The 12489-nt window shown below is 39.0% G+C and overlaps 1 protein-coding gene across 1 annotated transcript in view; it reads left to right on the top strand.

The window, feature by feature from the left end:
• ASTN1 (astrotactin 1) overlaps nt 1-12489 on the top strand; it is a 229201-nt gene that overhangs the window by 94120 nt on the left and 122592 nt on the right. The window contains exons 3-4 of the mRNA XM_029284602.1: nt 9182-9575; nt 11334-11480. Coding sequence (XP_029140435.1) covers nt 9182-9575; nt 11334-11480 — 541 coding nt within the window. The remainder of the gene's footprint in view (nt 1-9181; nt 9576-11333; nt 11481-12489) is intronic.

The following is a 12489-nucleotide window of genomic DNA, read 5'->3' as shown; positions in this document are numbered from 1 at the left end:
TGGCTGTCTGAGTTACCACATGACTCTTCCTGCTCATGAATATTCCAACAGATCCTGAAGTTGAAACTCAAATACTTTGGCCACCTAATGAGAGGGAAGGACTCACTGGAGAAGAGCCTAATGCTGGGAAAGATTGAGGGCAATTGAAGAACGGGACGACAGAGAATGAGGTGGCTGGATGGAGTCACTGAAGCAGTAGGTGTGAGCTTAAATGGACTCCAGAAGATGGTAGAGGACAGGAAGGCCTGGAGGAACGTTGTCCATGGGGTCGCGATGGGTCGGACATGACTTCGCAATTAACAACAACAACAACAACTAATGGGTACTCTGCAATTGAATCAAGACAAATTAAAGTAGAGATGGAAGTCAAATAAGAGAACAAAATTGGAGCAAAACATAGTAAGCAAAATGAAAGGCTTGAGATAAGGGAGGAGAAGGAGGAAATCTAACTAAATCTTGTTTATCTCACCAATTTGCTACACCTTTTTGTATCCTGTCCTTGAAAGAAACTGTTACTTCCATCAGCCCTTGCACTGTTGTTCTTTTCTTTCCTCCAAACCCGGCCAGTCTTTCTGCATATATTTATTTTGCAGTTCAACCCATACTCATTACTTTTATGTAAACAAGCTACTTTAATGTACTTTTTTCATTGCTCAGTTACAGTATGTTTATATTCAGTTTGGAATGATTCATTCCCTATCCATTCTTGACCATCACTTCTATTTTTATCACACATACTTCAGAAGCCCTTTGCCACTTCATAAAATCTTTATGTTTAATCTGATATATGCACTTTTTATTTTTATGTTAACATTTTTGTACACAGATATTTTATCTCCTTTTGATACTCATTTCTCACAAAATGTCACAAACTATCTGTTACATTTCTGTCAGCATTTGTCCATCTGGGTAGTTGTTGATTTACAACCATTCATTTAGTGACTGTTCAAAGTTACACCACCACTGAAAAAAGTGACTTATGATCGATTTTCACATTTATGACCGCTACACGATTCCCATGGTCATGTGATTTGGGTGCTTGGCAATTAGCATGCATTTATGATAGTTAACAGTGTCCCAGGATTATGTGATTACCATTTCTAACCTTCCCAGACAGTTTCTCCTTCAGTCTTGATACATTAATTTTCACATTCAATATCCTTGTTGCTATATATCAGGCATGTCAAACTCATGATGACACGTGACGTTGCACGACGTGTCGGGACTTTTTCCCCATTGCCGACAATGGGGGGTGCACGGTTTCGGTGTGATGCATCTGGCCCACGGGCCGGCAGTTTGACATGCCTGCTATATATAGTCTATGTATAACGTTTGCTGCAAATTGTCACCCAATAATATAGTATCATCTTTATACAAAAAGCACATTCATATCTCCAGCCAACAGACCACAAGTATGAAATATTGAATAACTAATGAGGCATCAGTTCTGCTTAATTATCATCATCTACTGCATTAAGTGTCAAACTTTTGGCTCCATATATACACAAAATATTCCAAAATTCAAGCAGTTCTTTTAATGTAAATGTATAATTATTTTTCACATATATAGATTTTTTAGTGATCTACTGAACAGCAAATATTTACTGCCTGGCACAATGCCTTATCACAATTCTGTAGTTTTATGCATTGTAACTTTTTGTGCCCTTTCACTCAGAATTCTGTTAAACACTTTCCGAGGGCACACTTAACAAACTAATGTCCCTGTAGGTTTTACATTTGTCTTTGCTAACTTTCCTTTTGCTTAGGAAATGATAATGTCATTCTTCCAATTTTTAAACACACATGGAAACACGTTACAAATGTCTCAGGTTCAGATAGTGGAAGTAAATATATATATTTACTTCCACTATCTATACCTGCAGTTTTTTCATTCTTCAATATTCTCATAGCATTTATGATTTAATTTGCATCATTTTTTTCTGGGACACAAATATTTATACATATTAATATAACTCTATTCTCCAATATGTCATTAGCATATTGATCTTAATTGACTTATTCCAGGATTGCCTCACTTCAGTTTCATTCATAATAATTAATCAGTTTTACTTACTTCAAATCATGTCCATCAAAATTTTATCTACCTTCTTTAATCTTAACTGTTTCCTACTCTTTTTGATTATCTTGCTACAGCCTTTTCTCATTGTACTAATCATACACTGTTTTTCTCTCATAATTTTTCCAGCAATCATTCTAACATATATGCTTTTTATTCATATGTTCTTTTGCTTCTTCATTCCACTGAGCATCCTTTTTGTAGTTCCTGTTAGTGTAAATCCACACACTTTTGTATGGATTCAGTTACAGAATTATTTTTACTTTGTTCCAGGCAGTTTCCATATTTTCTTTCCTTATGGCTACTTCCACTACTCTGTTGGGTAATCATCTTCTAATATTTTTTTTTTCACTCAGGAGTTACACTTTACTTTCCTGCAGCCATTCTTCTTTAATTCTATTCTCTAATTCTATTGCCAATTTTCCCCAAGGTTGCATAATCAGAACCCCTCATCACTCCTGTATCTTTCACTGATTCTCTTGTTCTTTCCTCATAAAATCTGTAATGTTTTAAACTGATGCTCTTTTGTCCTTTACGTATATTCTTTACGTATATGTATATGCAGTGCTTTTGTCCTTTACGTATACGTATATGCAGTGCTTTTTTTCTAAAAAAAAAAAAAAGGTGCCGAAACTCACACATGTCATACAACCCGCCTTGCCTACCCTATAAGGTTCCATCCAAAAAAGGTGCTGGAACTCCGTTCTGGGCGTTCTATGAGGAAAAAAAGCCCTGTGTGTATGTATGAATAGAATTGTGCTTAAACCAACCATTTGGAGCAAGCAGCCTCTTCTAAGCAGATACTTGGAAGAGGCTGTTTAGTATCTAGTGACTAACTAGTCACTAATCTTATTTGTTCTTGGCTCTCTGAAAACCCAGTTTCTCTGTATTCTTTTGTCTCATTCTCAGTTATTTATATCTCAATAATATTTTCCCCTGCATCACCTGAAACTTACTCCTGACTGTTCTATTATCACAATTCATTGAAATATAACATGCAACTATCACCAATTTATGGATTCCTATAGCTATCAATATAGATATAATTTTAATAATATCATTTCTCTTTAGCCCTGTATGCCTTATTTAAAGTGTAAGCTTCCACACCTTTGACAAAAGAGTGGATTTGTTTTTACATAGGAACTTGTAAATTATATATACATTCCATTAGAATTCTTAAGTTTGAGATTAGTGGATCTATAGTAGATGAGCATCCCTCAACAATTATTTTATCTCTTTCTTCCAAATTCTTTAAGTTTTAATAATCCATTAAGCTAAGATTGTTACATTGAATAAATAACAAGAAGTTGTTTTCTGACAATGAAGAGTTCTGGATCTGATCTTGGCAATTCCACTATGTGCTGATGGAAGAAGCTTATATTTTCTCCCCTTAGCCATTTCCTTAGAAAAAGTATGTTTTCACACACACACACACATACACATACAAACACACCAAGAAATCTGCATTGATAGCAACAAACTTTTTTTCTCTTTTTTAAGTCTCTAGAATTCACAATGGGTTTTAAAGCAAATGATTAAGGGGGAACTTTCAAACTTTATTTAGGATTCAACCCCTTTACCTGTTCATATTAGAGACTGGGAAAATAAACCCTGAATTGTCTCCAGAAAATAGGCATTTAAATATATTATATAGGTTAGCCTTCAAATAGAAGTGAGAGATTATTAAAGGCTGAACATAACTTTGAGAACTCAGACTTCTAAAAGGGATGAGTGGGCATCTGCTAATCCTAACTTTGTTCTCCTCCAGGATAAAATTTAATATATTAATGAGGTTAATTAATTTCTTAATTACCGTATATACTCGAGTATAAGCCGACCCGAATATAAGCCGAGGCACCTAATTTTACCACAAAGAACTGGGAAAAAATATTGACTGGAGTATAAGCCTAGGGTGGGAAATGAGGCAGCTACTGGTAAATGTAAAAAATGAAGATAGATACCAATAAAATTACATGAATATTTATTTCAAAGAAAAACAATAACCTAGCTCTGTAAGTGGAAAAGGGGGTCAACAAAAACAATATGGTATCAAAAATACCGTAACATCCAAGCAGAATCCCTAAATGTGCCTTTTTGTCCTTTAAAAGAGAATCAATATTCGCGATTCCTTACTGGGGAGGGAAACAAATCTCTGTGCAGGGACTCAGGATTCCAGCAAAAAGCCAGTGACTTCTACCTTTGATGGGTGATGTTTGCATGCAGAGCACATAGGACACACACACACACACACACACACACACACACAGTCTCTATGTACAATGCACCGTCTTGCATAGATCAGCCCATGATATTGACAGCCCTTTTGCTTATTTCCTAATGCCTTCCCCCCCCCCCCCCCNCAGGGACTCAGGATTCCAGCAAAAAGCCAGTGACTTCTACCTTTGATGGGTGATGTTTGCATGCAGAGCACATAGGACACACACACACACACACACACACACACACACAGTCTCTATGTACAATGCACCGTCTTGCATAGATCAGCCCATGATATTGACAGCCCTTTTGCTTATTTCCTAATGCCTTTCCCCCCCCCCCCGTGTTATCTGCTCCACCCCGAATTCTCCTCCCTTCCAGTCTCCTTAAGCAGCCATTTATGGTCTTAATACAGCCCTCAGTCTGTCTCCCTTTCCACACCCCCTAAAATTCTTCATTCAGGCAGGCTTCCAGAGGTCGGCTGGCAGGATGCAGGTAACCTCTCCCCCCTGTCCTGCCGCCTCCCACGGTGCCGCTCCGCATCCCGTGCCTCCGTGCCTCAAGCCCCCGTGTTACAGAACTGACAGATACCCAAGGATGATATAAGATTATAGTTAATTCAGTCATGGTTTACTGTACTCAACCCAATTTTCATACAACCCATTTGACCACTAATCACATGGTTTGGGTTTACACACAGCACTAATTTGTGCGACTCTCCTCACTTCCCACGTTCCCAAACGTGGAGAAGCAAAACGTGCCCCACTTTAATATTAGCACAAGCTAACGGCGGCTCCTAAGCAAGCCTACCAAACCTTATGCTCCCTAAAGCTCAGAGGAGAAAGGGTGCAGCCCAAGCCGAGCTTTTGATCGGTTGGCGCAGGCACGTGTGGACGCAAGTCCATGCATTCGAGGCTTCCCTCTTTCCACTCTAAAGCCGGTGCCTCACCTTTTGGACCCCGGGGAGAAACGGCGCTGCTTTGGCCGTCCAAGCCCCGGCTCCACATCACCCCGCTGCTCCTCAGCCGCTGTTCAAGCACTCCCCGAAAAGCCCCCCGGTGAAGGAAGCAGCGCCGCCGCCGCCCGACCCCACCCGGCCGATCTTTGGATGGGGGGAAGGCCTGCCTGCTTGGCAAGAGTAGAGGAAACGGGGAGGGGCGCCTTGGGCTGCTTGCGCCACAGGCTCTCCTCGCAGCTTCGGCTCCTTTCGATTTTCGGATGGGCGACAAAGCGGCCCGTTTCTTAGCGCTGAATCCGAGGAAGAAACGCTGGGGCGGTTTTACCCGGAGCTGACTCGAGTATAAGCCGAGGGGGGCATTTTTCAGCACAAAAAATGTGCTGAAAAACTTGGCTTATACTCGAGTATATACGGTACTTAATCTTTGTCATGGGACCAGCCACTGGAGCATCATTCTCCTGTGATTCATTTGGTTGCCTCTACAGCCTTATTTAAACAAACCCTTAGAACAGCGGTTCTCAACCTATGGGTCGCGACCCCATTTGGGGTCAATCGACCATTTCACGGGGGTCGCCAAGCAAGGCTGTCTGCCATTTTTCCCCCTTTTCCGGCGGGTGCTTTACCTCCCTTGAGCTGGGCCAGCTGGTGGTCGGCCTGCTCCATCTCTGCCGCTTGCTAGCTACGCCTCGGCCGGCGCAGGGGGCGGAACCACGCATGCGCGACGCTCCCGGGCAGGGAAAGTCCTCGACTTACGACCGGTTTAGTCCTCGACTTACGACCGGTTTAGTCCTCGACTTACGACCGGTTGGGGTCGCGGCATTAAAAAGGTTGAGAACCACTGCCTTAGAATCTCGCTCTGTCTCCAGGCCTTGCATCAGAGTGGAAATTGGAGCTCATGCATGATATTTTGATTGGTTATTTTCAGACTTTTTCCCTTGATGACCTAGTTCTTTGTTTTTCATTCATTGGTTGTTTTGTTTTTCTATTGACTGTATTCTTTAAGCTTTCCAGAGTTAGAACAGATTGGGGCAGCTTACAAGTCTCATAAATAAACAAACTACTCTTGGAGATCCTTAAGTTGTCAGTGAGAGGATGTTATGATATGCAATTTGAAAACTGCAATCTTCAGTTTTCCTTCCATAATATTTTCTAGTCTTAAGTAAAGCAAGCACTGAGTTACTTGATATAGTGACAGGCTTTCATACCATCCTCGTGACTTTGATATAGCTCCCCAGCATAGCATAATATTGTTGACAGTGCATAAAACAATTCAGGATTTTTAAAATACTGATTTTGAAACATGCCCTTAAAATTCTGATTTTGTTTACTTTTCAACAGCAATGGAGAGAACATTTGCATTCTTCTCTAGAAATGTTTTAGTAGAATCAGGGTTTTTTTTCAATGCCCTTTAAATTATTTTATTCATTTGATGTTAAATTCACCTTTCTGTTTTGGCAAATACTCAAGATGGGTTCCAACAGATTTCTGAAAACTTAAACTGTGCAACAAATATAATAACTAGTGAATTTATTTCTATTCTGATCTCATTTTTCATGTGAGGTACCCCTCTGTTCACATAGTCCATGATGACTGTTTTGTGAAACCTCCAAATATTTGTGGGAATATCTAGTGATAGCCTTTGAGATATAGTGAAATTTACAATAATATTAATTTATTGTATTAAACTGATATTCATTTTTAAGGAAAATGCCTTATGTAAAACTGCTTCAAATTCTAGTTAAATTGCTTACAGCTTCCCTAGAGCGTATAAAAGCACAGAAGGTTGTATTACAGAATATTCTAATTTTTTTATTGGAAACTCCAGAAAATTCAAGGGGCAAATGTCATTCAAAATTCTATTTTGTTTTATAAGTTTTGGTTTTTTTTCTATTAAATGCATAGATATTTGCATTATTTTAGTAAATATGAGAGGCTTTGGGCTTAAATTTGCATCTAATAGAATTATAAGAACTAACCCAAGAGTTGTATCTGACAAAAACACTTAGGGCTGTCTTAAATGTTTGCTTCTCAATTTAATTTGCAAGTATTTTTCCCTTAAGGAAAGGTATGAACATTTTCATTAGGCCAAAAACAAAAGGGGATTGAAGTGTAACAGCTATTATCACGCTCTTTGCCAGCCATTGCTCTGTTGTCTATTTAGTAATTCTCATTTATTTCTTTTTCCTAGTGAAGCAGGTGATGGTTATTTTATTTTATTACAACAATCCATTACATATAAAGGAAGATAGAAAGACAGACCATGACCAAGAATAGACATGATGCTGTTAATTGATTGGTTTTGGTTAAAAGGCTCAATAGACTGGAGACTAAAACTTTACATTGAAGATATTCTTAGCAACTACATCATTTTTTTTCTCTTTTAAATTATAAAATAAGTTCAGAGGACCCAGTCCAGATTGGGAGTTGAAGTTTTAATTGTTTATCATTTGCTAGGTTTCCAATCCAGACTGGATACATTGAATTTGAATTTGTATACATTGAATTTATATTATCAAAAAATGATTATTTTATTTCAGTAAAAATAAATAAATAATATAAATTGTTCTTCCCCCCCCAAAAAATAAATAAATTACCGGAATCACAGTAAAACCTATAGTTCTATACTTTAACATTCTTGTTAAAATCCCAACCTAGTTTGGATTCCTTATGCTGGTTTTAGACTGTTGTTTTTTTTTAAAAAAAAATAAAGCTGCCAGATGGGTCTTTAAAGTAATATGCATTTTGGCCCTCAAGCTTTGACTTTGTTTCACACCTGAAGTATAAGACTGAGATTCTGGTTAGTTCTCAACCCCAATTTGATTATTTCCACTTGAAAACTTACCTGAGAGGAGAAGATATTGAAGAAGCAGGCAAATACATTGGAGAGAAAAGAATTAAACAGGAGCAATCTTTCCTTCTCTGTTTTCAACTCATTCTTCATCTGTAAAAGGAACAATATAGTTTGGAAAAAATCTATGAAATCCTATAGTCCAGCTGTCTGCTCAATGCAGGCTCTACTGTAAATGGAAACCACAACTTAATCTCCTGAGAAACTACATTGCACATCTCCATTAGCTGGTGACATGGCCAGTGTTCATTCACCCACAACGCCATACTAGTCATTCCCTGGCACATTTACAGAGTTGGTTAAATATACAAGAAAATTCTTAAAGGAGAAGCACTGAAGAGGTATTTGACTCTTTAAAGTTGCAATAATTTTGTTTACCATTATCTATAAATACAATGTTTAAAGACTTGGCATCATCAATAATAAGGCTTTTGTAAAGGCTGCTTCAAACTACTGAAGTTTAACTTATATTGCTGTTGCCAAGGGCAAAATTACTATTCTGAAAATTAATTTATGAAGTCATTGTTTCATGTAGCATGGAAAGCATTGGATTAATATAGCAATAGCACTTAGACTTATATACCACTTCACGGTGCTTTACAGCCCTCTCTAAGTGGTTTATAGAGTCAGCATATTGCCCCCCAAAATCTGGGTCCTCATTTTACCAACCTCGGAAGGATGGAACGCTGAGACAACCTTGAGCCAGTGAGAATTGAACTACCGAACTGCAGGCAGGTGGCAGCCAGCAGAATTAGCCTGCAATACTGCATTCTAACCACTGTGCCACCATGGTTCATAAAATTCAACTGAAAGCCTTCCAGTAGCTGACCTATTACAAATCAATGAGAAATGCACAACTGCACAGGTCCCATTCATTTCAGTAATGCCCTTCAGGTTAGCTAATTGTGATTGTTTCCTTAATTAATTCTATTATTTTCCCACAAACCTTGAGGATGGAATCTTATTTTCTAAAATGGGGAATTCTGAATCTAATATCAAGTGATACAATGTAAATATACAAGTGTGCTAATTATAATTGATCCTGCCTGATCTTGAGGTTGTTTCATTTTGGTTTTCACAGGGAGGGATGATTGCCTTGTTGCTTTCCATCTTGTGCCTGGTTATGATTCTCTACACACGCAGGCGTTGGTGCAAGCGCCGTCGAGTACCTCAACCCCAGAAGAGTGCCAGTGCTGAAGCAGCCAATGAAATTCACTACATCCCCTCAGTGCTGATTGGTGGCCATGGTCGTGAGAGTCTGCGGAATGCCCGGGTGCAAGGTCACAACTCCAGTGGAACTCTGAGCATCCGAGAGACCCCAATCCTAGATGGTTATGAATATGATATTACTGACCTGCGCCACCACTTACAACGAGAATGCATGAATGGGGGTGAGGACTTTGCCAGCCAGGTGACCAGAACACTGGACTCACTACAGGGCTGTAATGAGAAATCGAGCTTGGATCTAACACCAGGTGGGACTTAGTTGTAGTCAGCATCTATATGTTGACCTACATGTATATGTGATTGGATACGTTATTGGGCATATGTTTAGATCATTACATTTTGGTGCCTTTAATACACTGCATATTGACCTAATTTCTCAAAATGAAATGCTGGTATTTTGTTTTCAGTCATATAATCCATCACTTTCCTATTGTCCCTAGCATGGCTAATTTCTGGCTACATAATTTTGGACTGCCAGATTATCTGGCGTCCCAGTGGAAGGTGACTTAGAATAGCATTAACTGTAATAAAGCAATAGGAGGCGTATGCTTCAAGGACAAAGTGGAGATAGTAGGTCAAATCATGAATTTTGACTGTTAACAAAGAACATGAAAGTACTTAAAGTTTTCTTTGTGGAATATTTAGCCATATTTTCAGTGTGGTAAACAGAAAATTGGGTCAGGCTTTCTGTAAACCAGGCAAGATTACTTACTTTTATCAGCTTTTGTGTTTCAAGCAATATCCAAAAGTCAAAGATAGTTGATAGAAGATAGTCAGAAAAACAAATTTCTGCATTAGCTTTTATCTCAATATAATCATATTCAAGCTGTTTGTTGTTGTGCAATTGTTTCTTTTTTTCTGTGTTAAAACTGACATGGGAACACTTGAGGTAAGTGGAGATTTCATGTGCTTGTTATTGGCAGTGAGAAGAAAACTCTCATTGGCTTCAGCAAGTGTTTATATGCATGTATGTGCTTCACAGGATGCAGAAGTATGAATGTAGCACTTGCTTTAAGTCTGCCAGATTTCTACGGGTCTAAGACAATTTGCAGTGGCCAACTTGCCATGGCCAACTCACCACAATCAACTCACCACGGTCAACTCGCCACGGCCAACTCGTCACTGGACAATTCGCTGTGGGATAAAGGTTAGACTAATATCAAAGAAATGGTGGAATGGAATCATTAAAGAAAGGATGAAAAAGGAGGGACAGAATGAAATGTGAATGACAAAAATATATATTTTTTAAAAAATAATTAAATTGAATTGTTTAATTGTCCCACAGCAAGTTGTCCCGTGGCGAGTTGGCCATGGCGAGTTGTCCCGCTGTGGCAAATTGGCCATGGTGAGTTGGCCATGGCGAGTTGGCTGTGGCAACTTGTCCCATTCCGGATTTGTGCTCCCATTTCCTCTGAAGCTACTTCTAGAGATCCAGATTGATGTGCTGCATAGCCCTTATGCCTTGAACCTCTAGGTGAGGTAGAAGGTTAACTCCCTCTTCCCTCCGCCATAAATTTTATGGTTTTGATTTGGTTTCTCTCTGTCCCTCTACCCTCTCATTCCCAGTTTTTTTTTAAAAAAAAATCTCTAATAATACAAGACCATCAGTGGTGATGGTGACCATGAATGTCACTGCTTTTCCTCTTGAATGTGAAAAATTTCAGCAGGAGCATTCATAACAATTTGATTCAACTTTTGCAAAGCTGTTCCCATGGGAACTTTTGTCTAGGCTTAGTTCTTACTTTAAGATAATCCTTTTGAATGCATTTATTGTTGGGATGTAAAGATATTGGGAGAAAACTGCAAGCCTGCTCTGAACATACAGATGGTTGGTTACAGTAGAAGGATTTAACTTCTATTGCCAGCTGGTCCACATCTAAAGATGTTCCAAATTTAATGCTTGGATAGCTGGAAATGATTTTTTTCCTTATTATTATTCCTATTCTTTTTCCCTTCCCCTTTTTGCCTCCTTTTCTCAAAGTTTTATCTTAATTTTTTCTTGTTAGGAAGTGACAATGCCAAGCTCTCCTTGATGAGCAAGTACAAGGATAATATCATTGCCACCAGTCCTGTGGACTCTAACCATCAACAGGCAACACTGTTGTCTCATACATCTAGCAGTCAACGCAAACGGATCAATAACAAATCACGAGGTACCATCTAGAGTTTTTTTTTCCTGACAATGGATGAATGGGGCAGGGTGTTATCTGTAAGGTGATTAAATGCATGAGCAATCTTGAAATAGATCTAAGAGTACACTTAGTCCCATCTGTTTCCATCAATAGCTAGGAAACATGCAAGGGCTGTATTTGCACATCACATTAAGCCACGGAATCAAGAGATGCAACTTAGATTAGGCTGAGAGCCACAGTAGAATTTAAATGCTGTGTCTGGGGTTTTACTCCAGAGCCAGAATGGGGCCAGGAATATAGATCAAAATAATAACAATAAGATTATATAATTAATTGACACAATTTTCTTCCAATCTATGTGAACTTTTAGCTATTTTACACATTCTACTTGTGCAATTATCTTCTTTTTAGAGCCATCCAGGATTGTACTATTAGAACATGATACAATTTTGATCAGTTTTGTCAGTTTCTTTATATATCTCGATGGCTTTTTCTATCTCGATGGCTTCTCTGATTATACTGTTGTTAAAGTGTTAAGTTTTGGCAATAGTTCTGGTCTTTTTAAAGTCAATTTTATGTCCTGTGGCTTTAAGGTGTTGGACCAGGGAAGAAGTTGATTCCTCTTTTCTGACTGAGTTCTTGTGTTCTTCAACACAAGAGAAGCCATCGAGATAGAAAAACGCCCACACAGCATGAACAAACAAGATGATACCTCCCGCCTACCAGCCATTTGGAAACCCGCCCTTATTGGTAAACGAGTCCCTAACACAAAGAATGACACCAGACCCACACTCACGAAAACCACACAGGAGGTCACCACCACACTTCCAAGCAAAAAGCAAACCCAAACCCACACAGATGATGAGGCACGACCACAAACTAGAAGCCAGTCCACAGCTGCATCATTAGCCACTTTAAACCCCTCCAATCCATACATGAAGCAAACTGACACCCACCATAAAGATGTGGCACGACCACGAACACGAAGCCAAACAACAGCAATGAAGCTCACCATCTCAAATCCCCCTGC

The sequence above is a fragment of the Protobothrops mucrosquamatus genome, unplaced genomic scaffold (genome assembly GCF_001527695.2).
Source record: "Protobothrops mucrosquamatus isolate PMUCROS unplaced genomic scaffold, P.Mucros_1.0 scaffold757, whole genome shotgun sequence".
Classification (NCBI taxonomy): domain Eukaryota; kingdom Metazoa; phylum Chordata; class Lepidosauria; order Squamata; family Viperidae; genus Protobothrops; species Protobothrops mucrosquamatus.
Note: the sequence above shows the minus strand (reverse complement) of the source record. Positions and strands in the feature narration are given on the sequence as shown.